General features: G+C 32.1%; 2 protein-coding genes across 8 annotated transcripts in view; one reads left to right on the forward strand and one right to left on the reverse strand.

Moving 5' to 3' along the window:
* The window catches only part of LOC106666872 (oxysterol-binding protein-related protein 9), a 66,685-nt gene extending 42,626 nt beyond the window's left edge, over positions 1 to 24,059 (reverse strand). The window contains exons 1-9 of one of the 7 annotated variants that reach the window (XM_014394368.2): positions 23,747 to 24,054; positions 11,901 to 12,119; positions 11,709 to 11,810; positions 11,236 to 11,313; positions 11,110 to 11,160; positions 10,958 to 11,033; positions 10,784 to 10,894; positions 6,099 to 6,230; positions 5,128 to 5,269 (exon numbers count right to left, since the gene is read on the reverse strand). In XM_014394368.2, coding sequence (XP_014249854.1) covers positions 5,128 to 5,269; positions 6,099 to 6,230; positions 10,784 to 10,894; positions 10,958 to 11,033; positions 11,110 to 11,160; positions 11,236 to 11,313; positions 11,709 to 11,810; positions 11,901 to 12,119; positions 23,747 to 23,845 — 1,010 coding nt within the window. In that variant the 5' untranslated portion in view covers positions 23,846 to 24,054. Of the gene's footprint in view, positions 1 to 5,127; positions 5,270 to 6,098; positions 6,231 to 10,783; positions 10,895 to 10,957; positions 11,034 to 11,109; positions 11,161 to 11,235; positions 11,314 to 11,708; positions 11,811 to 11,900; positions 12,120 to 13,280; positions 13,427 to 18,865; positions 19,130 to 23,746 lie in introns of those variants that run through there. The other 6 variants (XM_014394369.2, XM_014394371.2, XM_014394370.2 and 3 more) reach the window with 6 other exon arrangements.
* Positions 12,799 to 19,375, forward strand: LOC106666873 (elongation of very long chain fatty acids protein AAEL008004-like). Its single transcript, XM_014394375.2, has 8 exons — positions 12,799 to 12,883; positions 13,481 to 13,548; positions 13,607 to 13,806; positions 14,594 to 14,662; positions 16,008 to 16,064; positions 18,449 to 18,554; positions 18,638 to 18,780; positions 19,209 to 19,375. The coding sequence occupies exons 2-8, from the start codon at positions 13,488 to 13,490 to the stop codon at positions 19,362 to 19,364; spliced, it is 792 nt and encodes a 263-aa protein (XP_014249861.1). The 5' UTR covers positions 12,799 to 12,883; positions 13,481 to 13,487; the 3' UTR covers positions 19,365 to 19,375.
* Positions 24,060 to 24,825: the final 766 nt, after the last annotated feature.

The following is a 24,825-nucleotide window of genomic DNA, read 5'->3' on the forward strand; positions in this document are numbered from 1 at the left end:
GTTAAAAAAGACTCGCCTAAGCCACCAAAGTCGAAGAAAATTGAGGATCTTTAGAGGTCTGCTACCAGACTCGCTAAGCACTTAAAAATATTAGGATTGACCGAAAACAGCGTGTAGGTTCTGCCAAGAAGGGGACATCTCAGTAGAGGATTACAAAAAGAGATTACAAGAGATCAGTGGAGATAAAATAGAGATACCATCAGTTTTTTTTAGCCTTTAACCAGGACAAATGAAAGTGAGCAAAAAGTTGTAGTGTGCATCCGGCCTTTTTAAAATGCTAAGCTCGCATTCTTTGAACCTTTGACTCATCAACATGGAATTGCCTATACACCAGGCGTCCATCATTGTCGAAATATCTACCTATTAATTTCATTTAAATATTTTAACATTTTTGTGTTCCATGGCACTAAATGAACTACCGATTGGCCTAGATTCTTTGATTTGATTGAATTGATAATACTTGTTCAAATTACTATATTCAAATTATCAAAAAAATAAATAAATTCCAAGGGCAACTTTAGAATTTGAACGGGGACTACCAGGAGTCATCCAGACATTCGAATGTGGGCAGAGGAAAATCCGGGAATTTCGTACTCTTTTCATCATTAGGTTCACAGTATCAACATTTGGTGTGGATTTCTAGGAAATAAATTAATTGGGCCTTGTTTCTACGAAAATAATTTAAATGGTGCTCAGTTCCTCAATTTTTTGAGGGAGGTTTTATCAATACCATTAGATGATATTCCTGTCCTACAACGACAAAGAATGATTCTCCAGCTTGATGTATGCCCCGCACACAATTCTTGGCAGTTGAGTCGTTATTTGAATCATCACTTCCGGGATATGTGGATAGGACCGATTTGTTGGCCTCCTCGGTCACCCGATTTACTCCACTTGACTATTTTCTGTGGAGCTATTTAAAAAGCAGTGTCTACGCCAATCTTAATCCAGCAACTTGAAGAACTGCGGCAAAGGATAGAAAATGCTTGTCAATCCATCTCCTCTTACTCTATCGCTCTGAGCACCGGTGAAGATTGGTTACTAAGAGCAAATCTTTGCATCTTCAGGCAAAACGCAGTTCTAACATTAAATATGATTAATAAATAGCAAACCGAATGACTTTTTTTCAAACTTTTTGCCATAACTTTGCCATTTTTTGACCAATCCGATTGCACCATTGTTTCCTGTGTAAAAAATCCTTTAAATATTCCTGTATACTTTTTCTCAAAAAAAGGTAAAAATTAAATTTGAAACTAGACTAAAAAATATTAAACACGTTTTTTTAAATAGAATCATTGGTACATTTGAAATTCAGCCGAGCCACCTAAAAAGGACACCCTGTATAAAGAGTTACCAAAGCCAAAAAACGCTTTCAATAATTTAGGTAAAAAAATTATTTTTTGGAAAGCTCAATTCAGAATCGTTTTAAGCACCCTTTCATACTATTAAATACGCATTTTCATAAAATAAATACTTTTGGGTTCGATTCGCCATGGGTATGTTTATCTGGCCGATGTCCGGTGACTCACCTAAAAATTCCAAACCTTTCTGTATTTTATGGAAATTCAAGTTATTACAACCGTTTTAAAGCTTAATTTCTCTTCTTTGTATGTTTAGATTTTATTAGTTATTCAATTATAAGTGGGAAACGTAAGAATGAAATCAACAACACTACTCAAATGTTTTATTTTATATCTAAGGTTCTGATTTATTTACGGAGGTCAATGGCCATGTAAAGTTTCCTGAAGATCGGTGGAGCAAAGAAAGAAAAACTAAACGAAAAGAAAACGAAAAAAGCAATTTCATGGTAGATGCGTAACTCCTTACAAAAACGCCAAATCGAGTTTTCCCGGTTATAAAACTTTCAGTATAAAGTCTATAAATAAACGGAACGGGCTGACAGGTAACCAAACACCGTTTTAAAACAAACGGCTAAAAGAAAATAAAGCTGTGTGATTTCCAAAGAAAGAAATTTCCTGGCCATACATCTTAACCCATCCAAGGTACCACTGGAAAATTGCTTTACCTAATTCGCTATCAACATTCCACAACCCAGCAGGTGCTTTGCCACATATCCTCATCCCTTGAGCTTAAACAATACTGCATGGGGCCTTTATTGACGTGGCACAAGTGTTTGATCACGTGTGGTATGAGTGTCTCCTGTACAAATTGTAAAAAACGTGTCCTTCCAAACAACTTGTAATCGAGTTCACCAAGGATCGACTCCGAATATTGCCCTCTGGGAACAGGAGTGCCACAGGGCAGTGTGCTCAGACAAAACTTGTACCTCACCTTTACCACAGATATCCTAACTGCACCCTCTAATCTCCTAGCTTCCTTTGCCGATGACACAGCTGTACTATCCTCTGATTCTGATCCTGCAATTACTTCGGAGGAGCACTAGGCACATATAGACTAGCCAAATGGAGGACTAGGCTAAAATTCTGGTGCCTTATGATAAAAGGAAGCAAGTGCACCCATTTAATTTTACCCCACAAAACAAAACCCATCATACACTATTCCTCAAAAATACTCCTACCCCAAAAATTGACTTTGTACGCTACCTTGGGTTCTATCTTGACTCACGTCTAACCTTGAAACAACATACATGAACTAAAAGACAAGAATTAAACAGATGCTTCGGACCCCTATACAAATTTTTTATCAAGAATATCACACATCAACAAAAAACAAACTAGCACTTTATAAAACACTACTGAAACTGACTTAGATATATGGATTAGAACTAAGGGGCACCGCTAAACCTTCCAACATCTAAAGAATACAAACCTTCAAATCTAAAGTCCTCAGAAACATTGTTGGAATATCAGATGACTAGTATGTAACTATTCAGAAGGGTGAGAGAGCCACTATGTTTCTGGCTCCCCTCAGATTATATGTAAACAATAAAATAAAAGGTAAAATCATATTGTACCTCATTACATAATGTATATAATTTGTACAGATTGTGATAAAATTAAAAAACTTTACCCAGACATCACCTGGCTGCTTGTATAAAGCTAAGCTAATATGTATAAAGCTAGTAATGGCCAAAAGTCATGATTTGTGGATGAATATTTTCCAGGTACAAAACAACATCTTTTCACTCCCCATCTACTGTGCAAAAGCAGGTATTCAACAAGGCAGCATCCTTGGTCCTATTCTCTATTCAGTATACACTTCAAACAATCCTATCAACCCTGATACAGTACTCTCGCCCAATCTATTACAACCTCTTCCAGCATCCATCTGCTATTTGACAACTTAACTAATCTTCGATCCATTTGAGGATGGAGGAAAACTCTTTCTGTTAAAGAAAGTACAATCTGTTAGCATTGAAATAAAATACCAAAATACCTAAGGCATAAACAAGAGTTTCATGAAGATGTTCTGAACAGATTAAAAAAAAAATCATGTCAGACAAATATCATGGTGAAGCGGGTGTTCCCACAAGGCAACTTCCTCGGTCCCATTCTATATTCAGCGTACACTTTAGATATTCCTACCATAGATATACAGTAGCTATATACCTATACAGTACTCACACCTAGACCTAACAGTGCTTTCAGAAACCTCCAGGACCATCTCTCCTTTTTGTTAGAATGGTGCAATTCATGAAGAATCAGACTCAACCAATACCAAAACCATATCTCACCAAACAGCCGTATCAACTCTCCCCCAATCAATAAAAACTCTATTCCTCTCCCAGCAATCAATGCTGTCTACTATTTGAGAACTTGACTCATCTTCGATTTAAGAATCAAACATTAGTGAGGGAGGATGGAGGATAACGCTTTCTGTCAAGAAAAGTACAGTACTTTCTGTTGGTATGTAGAAATAAAATACCTAGGGTAGACACAAGTGTCTTTCATATAGATGTTCTGAATAGATACAAAACATCATGTCAAATAAATATCATGGCAGAGCATGAGTTCTGCAAGGCATCCTTGGTCCCTTTCTATATTCAATATACACTGAAGACATTCCTGTACACATGCCTAGAATCAACAGTGGCCTTCAGAAATGTAATGTATGGAAGAAGGATATAAAAAAATTGAGAATCAGACTCAACAAAATGATACTGTCACCAAATAGCCTTCACTATCTGCTGTATCAACTCTGCCTCAATCAATTAAAACTTTATTCCTCTCCCAGTAACCAATTTGTCCATTATTTTGGAACTCAACATCGATAAAATACTTACTTGAAACCCTCACACTTAATAAACAAAAAACAGGATAGACAATATAAACTACACAAAAGACTCAAAAATCTCACAAAAAAACAAACACAAACAGATACTTTCACAAAACCTTGATCCTCATCCTAACCTCAACTTCAAAAGAATCCAATCACTCCAGTCCAAAACCCTTCAAAACATTGTTTAAGCTTTTAAGCTCCCTACTTCGAATCCAACCTTTCACACAGATCTCCTCTAAATCCTATTTGTCCTCGAAACTGCAAGAAGTCGATACAGACGTCTCCAGATGGACCCTCATCCTCCTGCCAGTCCAACTCGTTCCCAAATCCTTCCCAACCATCCTCTAAATCTAAAACACCTAAAGCACCAATGGCCTTGCGATTTCTCTCCTAGAGAGGAACGTGAATGTTTTATAAGGAGTGTAGTTATGTAGTTATTATCTAACTAAATTATTTATTTATATGTAACTCTCCTGTTATTTCTTATATTATAATATTCATAAAGACAACAAAGTTGCTTGTAGTAGCTTTAGTATTGCAAGAGGGAACTCCTCCAGTCCCTGGTATATAAAAAANAAATAAATAAATAAAATAAAAAATAAAAACAAAACCAAAATACAATATATTTCTAACCGCATATGATTCATTATTAACAAACAGACTGTTAATGGAAATTCAAATTGTATTAAACAATATATCTTAGTTCATTTCCTGAAATAGCTTCGGTACAAATGAATTGGAAGAAAAAAGTATGATCGGAATGTATTAAGAATTTTTCATATTATCAACCCAATTTAAAATATATAACTTAGCATATAACCAAGTAAAATGTCATCTATATTCGACTTATTTTTACCAGCAGTTTTTGACAATGGGTTTTCCACATATCAAGAAAGTTATTGAATGTAACAAATAAATTGTACTTACCCTACTTGATCATCCTTGCTTGCAGCAGGATTTCCAGCTGAAGATTCACTACTATCATATGCATCGAAGAAATCTTCCTCTTCTGAGCTGGAATAAGAGGTTTCTGGTACTACCACTGGTAAAGGAAGGTTTCCATGAGACACTACAATAAAAAAATATGTATATTTAATTAAAACAACAGATTGTACCTCACCATAACTTTCTTATTTTACAAATAGTTACAACACATTATAGGGGGAACAAAGGTGAGTTTAAGAAAATAGTACTGCAAAACTAAAAAGCTTCCAACTTATTAATAATTTACGCAGCCATGCAGGGTACATGCAGTGATGAATAAAGCATTCAAGCAATATTGTAAAATGTGTCTACTTTATTTAAACATGCACATAATTTCCAGGCATATAAAAGCACTTAACATAACAAGCTTTAAATTTGGCAAGATCCATGTCAGTAAAAATGGTAACTTTTATTTTTAAAAAAGGCATTCAAAAACAGCAATTTAACTATGAATAGATAATTCATTAATTTTAATATTATATACAATAAAAGTACTCATTTGAAAAACAATTTTGAATAAGAATGAATTTTAAAGCATTTATATACAGTAGGAGACTTTGATATTTGAAATCAATGACTAGACTGTTACTAGTTTTATAAAAATTAAGATTATATGTATGAATATAATTGACTAAAAGGTTCAAGAAAAATACTTACCAACGGTATTATCGAAACTTGATAATAATGTAAGTATTTACATAGACTAAAACTATATATTCTATAATAATACTGAGAACAATGAAACAAATAAATATGAACATACATATATACATTCATATACACTCACACAGGTTATATATATATATATATATATATATATATAGAGAGAGAGAGAGAGAGAGAGAGAGAGAAACAGACAGACAGACAGAGACAGAGAGAGTGAGGAAATGAGGAAATGATAGGAAAGATATTACCAAAATTAAAAAAAAAACGAGGGACACGACTTTGAATAATATCTTTTTCAGAGACTGCTACTCGTGGAGTTGATAGTGATGATGGCAGAACAACTGGCAGATCTTCAAGAATGTATGATGGAGTTTTGGCACCTGAAGTAAAGTATATGAATTATAAAGTAAGATGAATTTGAAACCAATCAGTTTCAAATTTTTTAAAGTTATATTTCACTAAGAAAATTCTGTTTACAACATGTGAGAGATGTATGTTTCTTCAAGTGCAATTTTTTTTTTATTTCTACATTATTTTATGCTGCCAACCAGCAAATATTTTGCATAGGCACACTTTGATTAATGGATACAATGAACAAAGTAAACAAACCTGATTCAAATCTTTATACAATTTTGTTCTTCTTTTAATTATAAAAGTACTTTAATAATTGACTATTTCACAAGTTTAAAAAAGTTTTTCACCAAGTATATTTATAAAAAATTTGCAGCATGATTGTTACCAATCCAAAATACACAATATTTATTTTGAAATACAACATTTTGAACAGTTCTTTGGTACAACATATCACACAATCAGACCTGTTGTTTTAATCCAATTAGTTCAAACAATTATTCCATGAATTCATTAGTACAGTATGATACGCTTATATACACAACATGTAAACAATAAGTAAGATCATTTTTTTCACATTCGTAAATATGTATTTAAGGTGCCAGTAACAGTATCATTTTCTATCACGAGTTTCCAGATAATAAAACAATTAAAATGAGCAAAAATTATTCACAACTATATGTACATTTTTCATGGTGTGAGTGGAAGCTAAACAATTGCCAATAACATTGATTTTTAATTTAGTATAGGAGAGTTTAGATTATCCAAAAGGCATGTGCCTGATATCTTTTTTTTTAACATCGATACATTTTTGGACAGTATACAGAAATTTATTTATGACCCTTTTCGACACTCACAGGGAGCGCATGGGTTGGATGAAGGTGAGGTTAGGTAAGGTAAGGGTTACAGTTAAGGATGAGTTACGGATGGGTTAGTTAGGTAGGGTTAGAATTATGGACTAGCTAGTTATGGATAGATTAGGTACGATTATGGGCAGGTTAGTTAGGAGAGTTAGAGTGGAATTTAGGGTATGGGATGGGGGTTAGGTAAAATTAGATTATGTAGGGTTAAGGTTAAGGACAGGAAGAGTTAGAGTTAGGGACAACTTAGGTTTGATTAGGGATGAGTTAGGTTAGATAAGATTAGAGTAAGGTTAGGTTACATATAATCAAGTCTGCGAGTGCAAATAATGTCACACTATATCTTCAGATTGATCATTAGGTTTTTTAAATTAATAATTATTTATGACAATCGTATATTGTACCACTTGTGTTTTGTATGTATTTTGTCTTTGTGTGTGACAAACATTTTAGGGGTTGTTTAAGGTTTGTTGTGACATGTTACTGCCATCTTCTCATACCATGACATTACAATTACTGAAATGCAACTTCTCTAAATGTATTTTTATGACAGACACTCTGATCCTGATCAAATTGAATTTTATTCCTCTCAGGTTTATCAGACATATATGTACACCCTCTGAAAATATAAATTATTTTTAACATACTACCTTGCTTGACCTTTAATTCGATTGTTGGACTTGTATAAATATCACATAAAATCGATTTAAATTATGTTTTAGTAAATAACATTGGAATGTTTTAAACTGTGGATGTACATTTATGGCAATCCAACAATATGCATAGCTTTATATAAACTATATAGCTAGCCCATTATGTTAAAACGATTTGAGGTTGTGTTGTTCAAATTCATTGAAAGCGAATTCTATTTTTTAGTACTTTTAAAACTTATTGTATAATTCTCAAGGCCATCAAGGTAAAAAAATATAAATACTGTAATAGCTCTATATTAAAATTTAAAAAAAATAATACAATTTATAAAGGAAAAAACACCTTTTATCAATCATGCAAAGTCCAGATCACAAACCTTCATGCATTTTATGTACAATCATTAAATCTTAAAACTTTTGCCCATGTTATCATGTATCCCCAATCATCAAATTTAGTGCTATTTAAAAAAAATTCATATCATTATATTATCGTTCATATATGCTTGTATTTTTATTATTCAATATTTAAATAGAAAAAATACAGAAACAATAACAGAGATGTAAATTTAATTACAACCTTGCACAATATTAATTATTAATTTATTAAATTGTTTTAAAACTGGAAAAATGTACAAATATCTCTCAAACTGTCAAATAATTGGTTTCAATTTTTCACAGGAAAAAAAGATAAAATAGGCACATCGTGCAAAGAGTGAATAATTTTGTGTTAAACATTACCCACATATTAAACTTAAATTTTCATATTGTTACATTAATATATTTCAGTGGTTGAGCAGGACCAACATATTCTCATCTATCATATCTAATATGTATTTTATAAAATTAAGAGAACACTAGATAAGCACAGTTTTTATCCATGTGATTTTACCAAAAATGGCCATTTGCTTTACTTTTAAAATATATCACGATAAAAAGAATTTTTAGCATGAATTAAAAGGTTAAAACCTGGCTTGGCTTAAAGTGATCTGTCACAGTGGGAAGAGATCCAGCAATCATCACACAGAATGCGATAGAATGAATGAGCAGTCCAGCCTAAACGCTTTCTTTTAGAGCGTTTTATCCTTCTATTGTTATTGAGAGTGAGTAAGTGCCCTGTTGTGTTATCAGCAATTAAAGCTTGGGGTGGGGAGCTTCAGACAGACAGCGTTCTACGGATGCCTGTTGATGCCATGACCACTAAATTCAAATTTGACAAAATCTTTCAAATTAAACCACCTAGGATAGCAGACTGGTAGAAAGAGATCCCAGTTAATAATGCTGGCCACATCTGGTATACAGATGGCTCCAAAACCAAATATGGGCCAGGAGCTGATATTTACAAAAATAAACCAAGGAATTGTTATAAGCCTTGGGCAAAATGAAACTGGCTTCAAGCGGTGACTGAGGGTATTGAACACTGTACCAAGGAGATTAGAAGGCTAAGTATTGTAGTTACATCCCTGCACACATCCCTTGGACGGGTGTCCTCACAATGCTTTCAACTGTTACTTAATTTCCAATTTGAAGTCCTGATGAAGGCAATAAATTTGACCGAAAGCTCAACATAGAATTGAGTGCTCTACGTTTTTCTACCTGGGCCTCATCCCCGATCATTTTTCAATTAATGTTAGAATTTGAGAAGGCTGATCACAAAATAACTACATATTAGGCTAAGTATCGTTAACAGAATACATCTATTTGGACAGACAGACGGCACTGAAGGCAATTACTACATCTGTGGTGAAGTCCTGAGTCATTTGGGATTGCAATAGGGCTGTCAGACAACAGAGGTAAAACAACAAATTACCCTTGTCTGGTAAACAACCAGGGCACACAGGGCAGAGGGGTAACAAAGAGCCCAATAAATTGGCCAAGTAAAGTTCGATGACACTTATTTGTTATGAACCCTTTAGTGGCACACTAAACAGCCAAAAACATGGATCTGTTAGACTAGTATTAAAAATTAGTCCTCTGATCAATGGGAATATAACCCAAGACAATGTGAAAAAGTTCATCAAAGGACCATTGCAAAAACTATCAACAGAAGTACTAAGTCTAGGACATATTAAGACTACAATAATAGTTGAACTGCTAGCACTGCAGACTCTAGAAGCATAGATACACATATAGACTCAGAGCAGCGGAAATAAGCAGATAGAGGAGGAAGAATAGACAGTGGAATATATCCTCTGTTGGTGCGAAAGCTTACATAGGCTGAGACTCTTGGGAAAGAAAAGCTCGGGCCTGGAGAATACAAACAAGAGACCTTGAAAAAGTTTTAGGACCTGCTAAAAAGGCTTTTAAAAAAGCCTTAAGCTCTAGACATGAGGAGCTCTAGAAACAATGGAGATGCATAATAGACCAACACTGCACAGGTCATAAAGAGGCAGACTCCTTTTCTAATCTAACTAATGAGTTCAGACAAGGAACCACTCCTACCATTAGTGTTGTGAAATAAAACTATCTGAGTGCATGAACTAATTAGAAGAAAGAAAAATTAGAGTAATAGTACTGCTTAATTATGTATTTAAATAATTAATTACTTAAATATTTGTTTGATCATTAATGTTAACCTAGAACAAACTTAATCTGTGCCTCAAAGAACCAAAGGTGTTGAGAGGGCAATCTGTGATTTTATACAACCGGATCACTTGTTCTGACAAAATCAGGATAGAAGCAACAGATCACTTTCTGTCTGGCCAAGGCTTTAATATTGCATTTTTTCAACAACTTTGTCAAAATGTATGTTTCAATCTAGGCACAAATTTGGATAATATTAGTTCCAATTTTTAAAATATTCCCTGCAAGTATTTTTATTGTTGATAACAACTAATGGTTCACCTAGTATTAATTACTTGTTTAATTAATGTTACGTTGTCACAACCAGAATACTGCCACCATACATGCATATGTTGTAAAACAAATATAAAATAATTGTAACTACTGGATATAAAATTATTTTTCCAAAAGTTACTCCTTAATCAAAAATCAAACAGGGAAAAAACTCATGTGAAAGCCAAGCATGGACATATTGTAGAAAAGTATATTTTAAAAACATAAAAATTTGCTTACCTCCAAAGGCCGTAGGGAGCATTCGAGAATGTTGAGTATCTTCACATTCTGAGCCAATCTCGATACCAACTTCGACTGAATTGTTATAAGGGATGTATGCTGAAGGAACGCCTGCGATGGCAAAGTTATCGAAGCAATTTAAAAAAACATGTAAAGCGAATTTGTTACACTTACCATCAATAGATTTTGTATTGTCAGAGTCTGTTAATGGCATCGGTTGGTAAGTCCCATTAACAGGATGAGCTGTATTCTAACAAAAGACATACATTAACAAAAAAGCATGTTCAACTCTTATTTTACTAAATTAATTCATACAAAATACCAACCTTTGCTATTTGAAGAAGAACAATTGTATGTTTCATTTGTTCCAACATGCTCTACACAAAAAACCATAATTAAAAAAATTAAATATCTTGTGAATTTAAAGACTCTATTGTACCAAACATACTTACATTTGCATGTTGACAAATTATTTCACATCGATTTCTGAGATCAGGGTCAGTTAAAGTTGACATTTTAGTTTCTACAGCCTAAACAAAATATCAATAAAGTTAGAGAAAAATTGCACAACAATTATAACTTACAAATTATTAAAAAAGCCAGTAAATTAAAATTTTTCCGAACAACCACTGTGTAATATGAATAAAGTAAAAATTTCTTAAAAACCAAAGTTTTCTTTTCTTTTCTTTACAAATGGTAAAGTTTTAGAAAGATTTTACTACTTTATTATAAGTTTACATAAAAATGATACAAACACAAACCTAACTTTACTTGACTTACTTTCCAATTTAACTTCTAATATTGATGAGGTTCCATTATTCAAACCAACAATTTATAATGAAAATTAAATCATCACCAAAAAAATAAAATAGTAATTAAATTTGTAGCTAGTAAGTAATACGGCAGTAAAAAAAAAATGCCTTACCTTTGTGTGATCAATGACCATCTGCAGATACGAATCAGATTCTGCTAATTTCTTGTCGAAGTCCTGTAATGTTAACATATTTTTATAGGCATCAAGACGAAACTGAAACAGTTTCCCCATTAGAAAAAGGTGAAAACAATGTTTTCAGAGGGCTAGATGATGACTGATGAAATTTAAAAACCTATTACTTACTGAACTTGAACTCTTAAATCCATAAGCATGCCTAAGTATTGTATCTTCTAAACACCGAACCCATTTTTCTCTTTCATCGCCATCTCGAGCTTGAAAGTGGAAAGTTTTAGAGTCGACCGTTATGGTAAAAGTACTATCGTCTTCATCGTCTATGCCAATCACTGCTCCTTTTAATCTGACACATCCCCTTCTAACTCCTCTCATCATTTTCTCTCTTGACTGAAAACAATATAAAGAACTTATTATTTTCATTGTTACATGTACCACTTCATCTTCAAAAAAATATTTTAACATTTAAATGCAATTATAACTCGTCATTTTACGCTACGCTTTCTTTAAAATTATTATAGAAATTCGTATGAGCATTTTAAAAGCATTTTAAAATAATATGTTAAGATTTCTTGCTTTACTTTTTGTTGGATATTTGTCATCTGAATTATAAAAACTTCTTAAGCTTTTCAAGAATAAAAAAAAAAAGGTTACGAAGTTTTTATACCCAAATGTGTTAACAGTATTATTTTATGAATGTTAACAGATGTAGATAAAGTGCTTTTAAATTGCAAAAAATCTCATTTGAGACTCATTTTAGTTAATTTGTGCAATAAAATTAAAATGAATGTTATTTATTTCGTAAATGAATAACCATGAAGTCATTAAATCAATATCATCAAAACTAACAGTTAAACATATCATTTTAGCGATGTCAGGACGATTAAAATACAAATATAGGCCTAATAAAATGAGCAAATTCTATACTAAAGCAATTACATTATCTAGTGTTAATAAAATGTCCATAATTAAATCATTAAATTAAAAGAATAATAGTCATATTTAATTCAAATGGAAAAACAGTGTGAAAGGTCAATAGACTTAAAACAATAATTATAATAATCTAGACATTGTTCTTTAGTCGACGCACAGTAACTGGAGTAGTTATACTTCCGAGGGTGAAGGCAATTGAGCACTTGGGTCTTTTAAAAAGCGTAAGTATGCCTAGGCGAAAATTTAACAACAATTTCTACCAAATCAGCAAAAAAAATCTATATGTTTCGATTTTTTTTTAACTTAGTTTCATTTCAAACGATAAGTTTATTATTTTTAATTTCTGAAGGGGAAAATTAAATAATGGCTCCTTTGGGAAAAAGAAAAATAAAATACATAAAACGGAAGCAAACATGCCCTGATCAAGTCAAATTAGAACTTACTTATCAACAAGATTGAACAAAATGTTTAAAAATTAGTCACAGTTAAAAAAAATTCATGAAGCTTGATTTGCAAAAATTGAATTTATATAAGCTCAAATCCCCACATGTATGTGAACTGGCAATTCCAAGTTTGTAATTTACAATAAATTAGCGGCAAGCCTCGAGAATCACCCACCTCGGGTGTTGGCAGTCCAGGGTCAGACCTCGGTCTTATCTGTCCAGCTGCCGAGGTTGGACTCTGGGTGTTGTCATCAGCTAAGTCAATTCAGCACCCAACACATACAGTTCCTAGATTCAAACCCATTCATACTCTCATTGATTTGCATAAATGTTTTTTTTTAAAAAGTGTTCTATAACAAAAAAAAATGATTTTAGGTAAAATATGGATTTTTTGGTTTCCATTATACATGGTGGATACCACAAATTGGCTGACATATATGGAGGTATTTATATTTAATATTAATACACCATCAGTAGCATTAATACTTTTATCTGTTACAGTTCCCGAAGACCCTCGTACTTCCAATTGGCCACTCATGGCTAACTCGCGCACTGTATTGGCGATGTCAGTACTGTATGTCTTAATAGTTAAATTTATTGGTCCAGCCATAATGAAAAACAGGAAACCGTTTGAACTTAAACAAATTATACTGATTTATAATGTTATCCAGATAATGAGTTGCGTCTTTCTTGTGTACAAGGTTGGTAGACGTGAATAAATAAAGTTCAAAAGTTTAATCAATCAAATCATTTTCACTTCTAAAAAAGATTTATTTTTAATTCTTAAACTACCTCAGGAAAGTATTTAACACTAAATTGAACACATGAAACAGAATGAAAGATAAATTTGTATTCAAAATGAATATTGATAAAGGAAATCAGACTTAATAATTTAAAAAGAATTCTAATTTAAATATTAGGGATAAGGAAAATTTGAAAGAAGAAAAAACATGTCCTTCGTCATGCTTTCAAGAACTACATCAGGACTTTGATACTATTATTAGTAATTCATAATTACAAGACTTACTTTCAGTACTGAACCTTACTGTTTCAAGGTAGATAGGGGAGCAAGATCTATAACCCGTCCATTACATCAGATTTGGCTTAATTCTATATTGGACTTGTGGATTATTATTAAAAGTTGGGAAGTCCTGATGTAAGGGATTACTCGAAAGCTTGACAAAGGAACTGAGGGTTTCTTTCAAATTGGCCTAATTTTTGAGAAGAATATTATAATATTAAAAAGGCTTATCAATTATATCACGACATAAAGATTTCCTTATGTTCTAAATTTTTACTTTTCAAGTTAAGAATTTACATATAAAATTGCTACCTAATTTTTCAAGATACTAGGTTTTATAAAAGTAACCTAAGGGTTAAAAATCAAAATAAAACAATGATTCCATTTGTCACATTAATTTTTTGAAATACCATTTATTGACTTCCTTTACACTGAAATTTAATTCCATTTAATTATTTATATTTCAGTACTTACATGGAACGAATTTAATAACTATAGCAAAATGCACACCAGTACGAATCAGACCAAATGATAATGTAAGTAATCCATTTTTGTTAAATCAAATAAACATAGCTTTTGGGTTTGTTGTTCAGTACTTTTAAGATTTATAACTCTTATTCTTAAACCGTTTTCAATGGCCACAGTCAGGCATTTGATTGAGTATGACAGTGTCAGGGTCATAACATTACAAGAAAAAGGATTCAGCCAGTGTGAAGTTGCCAGGAGACAGTGTAAATCACTCTACAATAGGAAGGGTTCTTCAGCGCTTCAGAGAAACAGGGCATCTCACTAGAAGGCCAGGACAGGGTCAACCTAGGACTACAGATGAGAGAGATGATAGATTCATCCACCATCAGGCTCTACAAAACCAGAGCATTACAGGAAATGAGATAAGAAATCTGATAAGACAAGTCTGAAATGATTCGATTTCCTCCAGGACTGTAAGAAGGCTCAATGAAATAACCACAGCGCCTGACAACTGGCTCGTGGATCTCTTCTTATACAACCCAGAAAATGGCCAGGCTTCAATTAGCATGGGAACATGTGAATTGGATATTGGAAGATTGGGGACGAGTTCCTTTGTAGATGAGGTGAGAGTTGGCCTCAATCTTCAGATTGGCGTAATTTCATATGGAGATGCCCCATACTGTATGGTTCCTCAAGTGGCATTCCATGGTGGATCGTTGATGTTCTGAGGATGGCATTTGGACAGCCGCACTGAATTGGTTGTTGTGTGAGGAAGATCTCTAACTTCACACAGATACTTACAAGACATAATCAAAGAACATGTAGTGCCATTTGCCACCCCCCACATTGGTGAGAGTTTCTTGCTAATGCAGAATAATGCCAGTCCCTATAGAGCATGTATTGTGGAAGACTACCTGAATGAGGTTGGTACTGAGTGCTTGGTGTGGCCAAGTGAAATGAAGTCCAGATAGGAACCCAATTGAAAACATTTGGGATCAACTTAAGGGACAAGTACAACATCAAAACCCAGGACCTAAAACTCTAGAAGAATTAGAAATGGCTGTTCTTGATGAATAGGAAAGAATTCTTCAGGATTTTATCAGAAATCTTTTCCAAGGAATGCAAAGCATTTAACGGACGTGATTCGAGCCAGAGGTGGAAATACTCGGTATTAAAGGGGACAAAAAATGTTTCTTTACATTTTCATTTCTATTTTTTTTTCTTTACTCAACAATTGTTTTTTTACAATTAGGTAATGAGCATTTTCTTTTAAATGTCTTATTTTTACAATCAAACCTATTGTTGGTATGTAAAATATTAATAAACCTAAATAAATTAAAATTTAAGGGTGGTGCATTTGTTTTGTCCATTAGTGCTATATACCATATATAGTTACAAATGTTTATTTTATAGATACTGGAATGTTACTGGTGGACTATGAATTTAAAAATCTTCGAGCTAGTTGAAACAGTAAGTTTTTACAATAAGTTTCACTTGTCTTAAGTGTTTACAAATATATGTTTGAATAAAATTAATTACTTATTATTATCATAGATAACTGGTTGTTTGTATGTTTTATACAAACAGTTTATGTTACTCTTATTTTTAGTTCATATTGATTTTTTTTTTTTTTAATAATAATAATTAAGTTTTGCTTAAAAAAATTCCTCAATTAATAATTATTATACAAAACGTAATATTTTCCCTTTTATTCAAATACTTGTGCAACTAAATTCAAACACTAATTGAACATGTATAATATTTAGCCAAGAAAAAGTGACCTTCCTTTTTTATTTGCAATTTACTTTGATTTTATTACCTAAATTCTCATGATTCCAATAAAAAATTAATAGAGATAATGCATTTACTTATTAAATTATATATGCCTCTTGATAAAAATGCATACTGATAAATAAAAAAGTTAAAAATATATTCCTGTTGATGGTTTTGTACAAAAAGGCATGTTCACATGATTCAACCTTAATTGATCAACTAAAGTTGAACAAAATCTGCTATGAGAATCTTTGGTTCAACAGAGCCTATCACATTTTTAGTTTGATCCATCAAACTTTTGTCATTCAAGTGATGAGTCATTCCTTTCAAATTGAAACATGATATGAAACGTTTGAACATTTTAGCAATATAAAACTGATAAAAACAAAAATTACTTGACGGGGGTTGTGATACTAAAAATCATTCAAATTTCATCATAAGCATTACTAACTTTTATAATATAAATTTTCCTTTTGATGTGTAAATGATCCTTTTGAAAGATGTTTTTTGTTCTATTAACAAAGAAATGAAAATTTCTGGATTTACTATTGCCAAATTAATTCATTACCTAAGATTACCAGGGAAGGCTATTCGTCTTTGGCACAAAAGTTGCCAAATTTATAATTTATAAACCCGATAGCCTAATCATGACACAGCTTGGTCAGTATAAAAATAAAGGTGAGAGAAAATGCTTTGAATTCTACTGTAAAAGAAATTAAAATTGCTTGACTTCCTGCTGATTTTAAAAATAAAATTAAGATGGTTAGAACATTCAATGGTTTGCAAATCAAAAGTTAATAATTTTTTATTGAAACGTGTGCAAAAAAACTTATTCAAGTTGCTTTCAAATGTTGAATCGTGAGGTAACTTAAGTCAAAAATACTGAGTAAATTAAAACTACAGTTTAAAACCTTTAAATGTTTTCATAGGTTAGGTATTAAGTTTTTGTATCAATTAATGATTCCTCAAAGCCATTTCTTGGATGAAAATGTATACAATATGGCATATTGTATTTTCATTGAGAGTAATTTCCTGTAAAAGAAAATAATACGGAATTTCAACAAATTGCAGATATTTGTTCATAACTTTAATTTAACATGACTAGCTAAAATTTTTATCATATCTAAACTTTAAAACAGAAAGATTTATGTCTGAAAATAACACACCTTAATGATGGAAGAAGTACTTGCACTTCCATACACTAAGTACAAGTAGTGTAATTTATAGAATTGGTTTATATTTATACATTATAGAATGATAACATTTCACTACTGACACAATCTAGACTATTTTTGTCACTATAAAATAAATAAAAATTACTGCCTAATAATTTGTTTACAATGCATTACAGCAAATATTTACACTATGTTGTCTTGTTTTTAACACAGGCACAATGAGACTACTGACTTGTATTTTGTGTTATTCATTATTATTTTTTATTTAGTACTGCTATTTTTAAGTATAATATGAATATTTCCTATCTGTTTAGGCTAGCATTGACTCTTTAAAATCTTCAAATGTTTCTAACAAACGGATTTAAAGTTTTTTTAAGATTAAGGTACGGATTTAATTTAAGATCCATTATTAATTGCAATTGCGACAATTATCTTCTTCTTCTTTTTTTTTTGAGAGAGAGAGAGATTTTCAAAAGTCTAGTGGAGATCAAATAATCCAATTGGTTCCATTAATAAGAACAATGAATATTATTCACAGAAAATAAAAATAAAAACTACAAAAAAGAAATTCTTGGGAAAATTAATAAATGGGAGATTCAAGCAGCTTAATTGTCCCTGACCATCGGTATTTCACAGTTTTCATTAAATATGATGGCAACAGGCCAAACTACAAAATGTTACAATTTATTTTTGGAAATTTAAGAGAGTCAAAAAATCACAAAAGTCATTAAGTTTTTGTAAATAGTCCCGTTCTGACTTTATGTAGTTTTCTTTTTTAATCAAAACCATTTATAATTTACACATTCAGATAGTTTGTTTCTTACATATGTAGTCCACTCCAATACCACCATGGTAGTGTACAGAAATTAAGAGCATTTTCGAAATTTAAATTTGATAACGTTTCAGGTATTTTTCGTCATGAGAAAGAAACAATCACAAGTATCTGTATTGCATGTCTACCATCATACATCAACATTCCTCCTGTTGTGGATGGCGACTAAATATGGAGCAGGTAAATAAAATTTTTGAAAACATTGTTTTTAATAGGAATAGCCAAAGTGTCAATTAAATTATGTATATTTTAACAAATTTCAGATCAATTTGTCTCGTTTTATATAATACTGAATTGCTTGGTGCACATTTTTATGTACACTTATTATACTGGTACAGCCATCGGAAGCCTAAAATTGATCAAACTTTTAACAATCATTAAAAAATACATCACAATTATACAAATGGTAAGAATTCAATATTTATTAAATTAATGAAAAATTATGTTTTAGTGGGTACTAAAAATTAAATTATCTTAATAATAATACATACTGTCTAAAGTTTCGTTAGTATAATACTCCAATTAGAGAACTGTTCTTACAATTTTTTTAGTTATACGTACAATTTACCTTACAACTTGTGTTCTCGTAATAGTCTTATCTTGTTAACACAGAGATAAAAAGGCCTTACTTTATCCTATGCACAGTAAAATCATTGAGGACTGAACTTTCTAACAGTTAAAAAGAAGAAGCTACAGACTAAAGTTCAAAATCTTTATTTAAAATTTATCGCCACGATACTGTAGTGGAAAAAATCTCAATTTTATCTTCTATTAATAAATATAAATAAGAACTTCATTTATATTAAGTATTTAATTTAATTTGAAATGTTTTAGGTGCAGTTCACAATCATACTATTGCATGCTGTCCAAAATGTGATGACCGACTGTTCAGTGCCCAAACTATTTTATATTCTATTGATACCAAATGTAACAATAGTATTCTATATGTTCATTCAATTTTATAAACAGAGTTACAAGAAAAATAAATGATTCATATGAAATTGTGTTTTACTATTACCGTTGGTTTTAATATTAGTTTACTGAATTGCACATTTTTATTTCATAAAACCTAAAAATTATATTTCAAAATAAAAATATGCTATGAAAAAGGTAACAGTAGTATTTATGAATTTATTAATTATATATAAGTATTCTGCACAGTAGTTCTATTCAACAAAGAACATTTTTGAGAACTGTTTACAAGCTGGGGGGGGGGGGTGCTGAAACACATAAATAAATAAACACAAGAATTCAAAAATATTATACAGAATATAATAAAATGCAATAACTTTCCTTATGAGTGGTCAATTACACCCATCTTCATAAAAATTACAGAGTTGAATGCTTCCCATCGTTTATAAGAGATTATGGCAAAGCTTGTCATAAACAATTAACCCTGTACTAAAAAATAATTTGAGGGGAGTACAAGGCAGGTTTCTACAGAAATTGTTCAGACTGTTGACCATATCTACTTTTTGTGACTGATACATACTACAGACTGTCCAGGCAGAAGATTCATGCTATTCTGCAAGTGTTAGTTATCCCCAATAAACTAATCAACCTGGTAAAGTTGTGTCTACAAAACAGATCAGCTAAAGTAAAAATTATAGGTGTTTGCTCTGAATTATTCAATATTAATAGAGAGCTCCAACAGGGTGACATTCTGTCACCCATCCTGCTTAACCTTAGCTTTGCGAAATGTAAAGTAATGCGAAATATTGAAATTAACCAAAATGGTATTATTTTCAATCGATACAGACAATACTTGGCTTATGCTGATAATGTACTTTTAGTGGTTTGGCAATTTGGTTAAGGCATTAGAAGAGACCCATGAACAACTAGAAAGAATGACAAAGTCTGAGGGGTTAAGAGTAATTTATAAGAAAACTAAGTAATTGCTAGTTTCAAGGTTTGATAACAGAATGTTGGCTGAAAACTATTGAAATAAATGGGAAAATCATTGAAAATGTAAACACATTTAAGTATTTTGGCACCATATTCACAAAGCAGCGAGCGGTAAAAAGTGAAGTAAAAGAAAGATTAGTTGCAGGTAGCAAATTTCTCTTTCTGTTGAATAAGTTCATGCATTTTGTATGCAAGTAAAGCATGGTTAGGTAGCCAGAGTGACTGCAACATGATTAGAATTTAGGAGAGAAAGTAATGAGAAGAATATTTGTCCCAAACTGGAAAACAAGATCTTGCACTCATTGCCAGACTTAGTGGTGGAAATTAAGGGGAAAAGGATCGACTGGTTGGGTCTATGCAGTTTCATGGCAGAGTCAGCAGGTTTATGTCTCAGTTTTTGTTTAATGTGGTAAATAAATTGGCAATGGCCAGTATAAAGGCTTATTATTTTCATTTTAATTCTTGCCTGCTGAGAGAGGTTTTTGTTTTCCCAATTTAAGCTGTAGAGAAACTTTGATCGTTTTGCACCTGGTGAATTTAGCTAGTGTAGTCAGTTCTGCATTTAGCATGTTTTGGCATGTGCCAATTTGCAGTTCTGGTTCAAATGGTTTGAAGGCTGATCCTGCTTCTGCTAATTTGTCAGCCTGTTCATCGCCTTCTATCCCCTCATGTCCTCACCACTGCATCAGTCACTTTTTTACATTTTCCCAGGAGCTGGAGATATGCTAAGTATTCCTAGACCAAGTTATTTTGACTTGAAGGTGGAAAACTTTTAGCTTTGACATCACCACTCAGACATCAACAATTAACTCACGTGATTATTAGTTACACATATATTTTATAGAAAATGTTCTTTGCTCAAGAAAACTACATTGGAAAATTAATATATATAAACAATGTTTTTGTTTAAATTTTTACTTTTTTTAAACAAACCATAAAATATTGCTATTATTATTATTTTAAAACTACCCTGAGTTTAACAGGATTTATCAATCAGTTGTTTTTATCTTGGAATGGAATTTTGCCAAGTAATGAAAGTGATTACATCACTATTTATCATTTGCTTGCATAACATTTAAACCGATTTCTTCTCTTTAAATTGGCTATTCTGATTTTGTATCGAAAGTATCAAAAAAATAAAAAATAAAACATGAAAGCTGCAGATTTATTATTGTTTTACTCAAAATAAATAAAGCCATAGTACACTTAAAAATAAATAAACAGAAAATTATTATCTAAAATTTTTGGTAAAGGAGACAGATATGTGATAAGTGATAGAGACAAAACATGTGCCAATATAATTGAGATAAATAGACAATTTTAAAATAAACAAGTTGTTTCAATGCATTGTTTAAAAAAGGTTTATCAAAATGTTCTGTTAATTCTGCATAGTATTTTCATTCAATAATATTTTCACAAACTTAGTTTAAAAATTAAATTGAATACTGCTGATTCAATAATTTTATAGCTATAAACTATTTTTAATACCATCTCTTGGGCAGATACTTTAAGCAATGATTACCCAAAACACATATTTGCTCAGAAAAATATTTAATCATGTAAATCACAGCTTACTAGTATTCTCATCATCAAGCGACTGTCCTATGGAGACAGCCTAGGATATAAATAATACCTAAGAAAAAGAATGACAATGATTTTCTTCTTAAAATCTGTGAGGAGAACCATCCTTTACAAAAAGTGGAAGAAAATAGGAGGCAACTTTGTAAAATACAAAAGCAATGTTCCCTAGTATCATCATCATCATCATCATCATGCAGCATTAAACTGCTCAATGGAAACACAACCTAGGGTATAAATAATACCTGGGAAAAAGAATGACAGTCAATGACTTTCTTCATAAAAGAAGAATTGAATCAATCAAACTGTACTAAGAAACTAAGAAAAGTACAAAAAGCCAGATGAGTGGGGTGTTTTTAGAAATACAAAGCCAGTGCTCCCTAGTACCATCATCAACATGCAACACCAAACTGCTCAATTGAGACATAACCTAGGGTACCAAGAAGATCAAGGGGAAAGAATTGCAACAATGACAATCAACGACTTTCTTCTTAAAAGAAGAATCGAGTCGACTGAACCTAACCAAGTAACTAGGAATAGTTCAATAAACCAGACGGCTACATTTGGGAATACAGAATGACCACACTGTAGTATCTTCATCATCATCATCATGCAGCAAGCTACGACTCAATTGAGAAAAAACTCATGTATTAACCTTAGAAAAAGCAATGACTTTTTTCTTAAAAGAAGAATCGAGTCGAGAGAACTGAAGTAACTAGGAAAAGGAAAAAAAAACTAGGAAAAGTACAATAAGCCAGAAAGAATGCTGCTTGATAGTAATAATAAAGGTGGGGTGAGTATGTCTATTCACTTTTTGTATAGGATGGTTCTACTCACAAATTTCTTCCTAAAATCTGTAAGTAGAACCATCCTTCGTTGGGACTAGCTTTAGGAAATGCAAAACCACTGGTTCCTAGTATCCTCATCTTCATGATGCAGTATCCAACTGCTCAATGGAAATATAACCTAGGGTACCAAGAAGACTCAGGGAAAAGAATCAGAGCAATGATATTCAATGACCTTCTTCTTTAAAAGAAAAATCAATTCAACTGAACCAAACTAAGGAATTGCAAAAATCATATCACCTGCCACCAATGCACAAAGCTTTAAACGATTAAGTCTGATGAAGTGTACGTTGAACAACTACTAGTTTGTAATCGGCAATAGAGAAGAAAACCATTCACCACGATTATTTAGAAAATTGGTGAATTCCAAATTCTGTACGATGTTGACTTTCAACTTGCTCTTTCCAATAAATAGTTCCGAGGTCAATTTACGAGAAATAATATACTTTCGATGATGTTTAAAGGAAAAGTTTATGGGTTGTTTTGATAATAATACTGACTACACCTGAGACATTTTGAAACTTCTCAGCTGTAACATGATTGTTTCATATTAACAACAAAGTCATGGTCATGCCACACAAACCGAATTAAACATATGACTATGTTTTTTTAGAGTAAATAACTTGAAACTACCTTACGAAGGAAGTGAGAGAATTTGTTTAAAGGCTTGAATAGACAAAACGCCATTTCTTCCTCGACTAAATTAAATTATAATTATGTAACGAGAAGGAGGGAGTCAAGGATTGACGAGTTGAAACGATCAGAGAGCAATTTTCTTAGTTTAAAACTAGACTTTAGTTTAACTATGACGTTAGGTAATTAACTCTAACGACTTATCAAATATCATTGGATCTGTCAAATTTGAGATATTTTTTGTAAACAAAATATCGTTCAAAACATCGAATTTATCTTGTGGTAAAAAAAGGAAAAGGTTCTATTCGATTGGGATTGAGCTGGCAAAAGAGAAGCCCGGTTTAGAGATATTAAAGAGACTTTTATGTAAAGCGAAAATAAAATAGCTATCGAGCAGATTGTGCCACTCACCGTGTAATAAGATAAGAGTCCAGCATTATCATCCAGGACAAACCACCTATATTGCCATCCTTTCATGACGTTCGTCCATTTGCTCAGTGATCCTTCCATTTTCGGAGCAGATCATTTATTTTACTTACGTCTAGGTATAAAATGAAAAATCCTCCGGAGGAACAGCTTTGAATGAGAAGATATTCACGGATTATCACTCATTCTCTAATCAAATCGCAATCACTCTCCCTTTCTGTTACTGTTTACCGTATGTTGAACCAGTGTAGACGGAACACATCTCGTGTTGAACCTCCTGCCCTTAACGATTGCGACACTAAAAATAGCAAATAAAAACTATCAGCGGAAAATGAAAAAACTACGAAATTTCAGAACGGAAAGAATACACTAAAAAAGTTAAGAGATTCTTTTTGGTTTCATTCGTCAATATCCATTCTTCGTTGCATATTCGTGAATGAAAACCGGGCGAGGCGCCCGTCCAAGAAATCTCTACGTTGTGGACGTCACGAAAGGAAACAATAGAAAAAATTATTTATTTTAAAAGTACAAATAGAGCTTTAAGCCCCCTTACATGTACTTACATTAGAAATAAATGAAAGCTATAAACATAATAAAAAAAATAATGATAATAATACTAAAACATAACACAGTTTAAAATTAAATCCGTTATCTTTCTACATAGCTACAGGTAATTAGGACCTGTCCTGGTCAAAATAAACAGTAAATAATGCTTTGTTTATTTTTGTACTGATTAATCCCATTTGCACATTTGGAAATATGCTCTTCCATTCTGCTATCGCTAATGATCGCTTTCCTTTTACCTTCATTGATTTCATTTCGTATTATTCTTATTCTTAAACCTTTTCAATGGCTCCAGTAAGCGATTTAAGTGAATATGACAGTGTCCGGATCATAACAATATAGAGGAAGTATACAGCCAGCCCGAAGTCGCCAGGAGACTGAGTGTAGATCACTCTACAATGGGAAGGTTGGGCCTCTTAATTTCATATTGAAACGCTCATGAGAAAGGTACGCCATGGTTCCTTGAGTGGCATTCCATGGTGGGTCATTGAAGTTCTGTG

Source organism: Cimex lectularius, unplaced genomic scaffold, assembly GCF_000648675.2.
Source record: "Cimex lectularius strain Harlan isolate CLEC.00 unplaced genomic scaffold, Clec_2.1 scaffold21, whole genome shotgun sequence".
Taxonomy (NCBI): domain Eukaryota; kingdom Metazoa; phylum Arthropoda; class Insecta; order Hemiptera; family Cimicidae; genus Cimex; species Cimex lectularius.

Excerpts from the sequence above, each read along its gene's own strand:
- LOC106666873 (XM_014394375.2), top strand. The coding sequence starts at position 13,488 with ATGGATTTTTTGGTTTCCATTATACATGGTGGATACCACAAATTGGCT. Across the intron at positions 16,065-18,448 it reads TCTTCGAGCTAGTTGAAACA|GTATTTTTCGTCATGAGAAA; the intron begins GTAAGTTTTTAC and ends ATAACGTTTCAG. Across the intron at positions 18,555-18,637 it reads GGCGACTAAATATGGAGCAG|ATCAATTTGTCTCGTTTTAT; the intron begins GTAAATAAAATT and ends AACAAATTTCAG.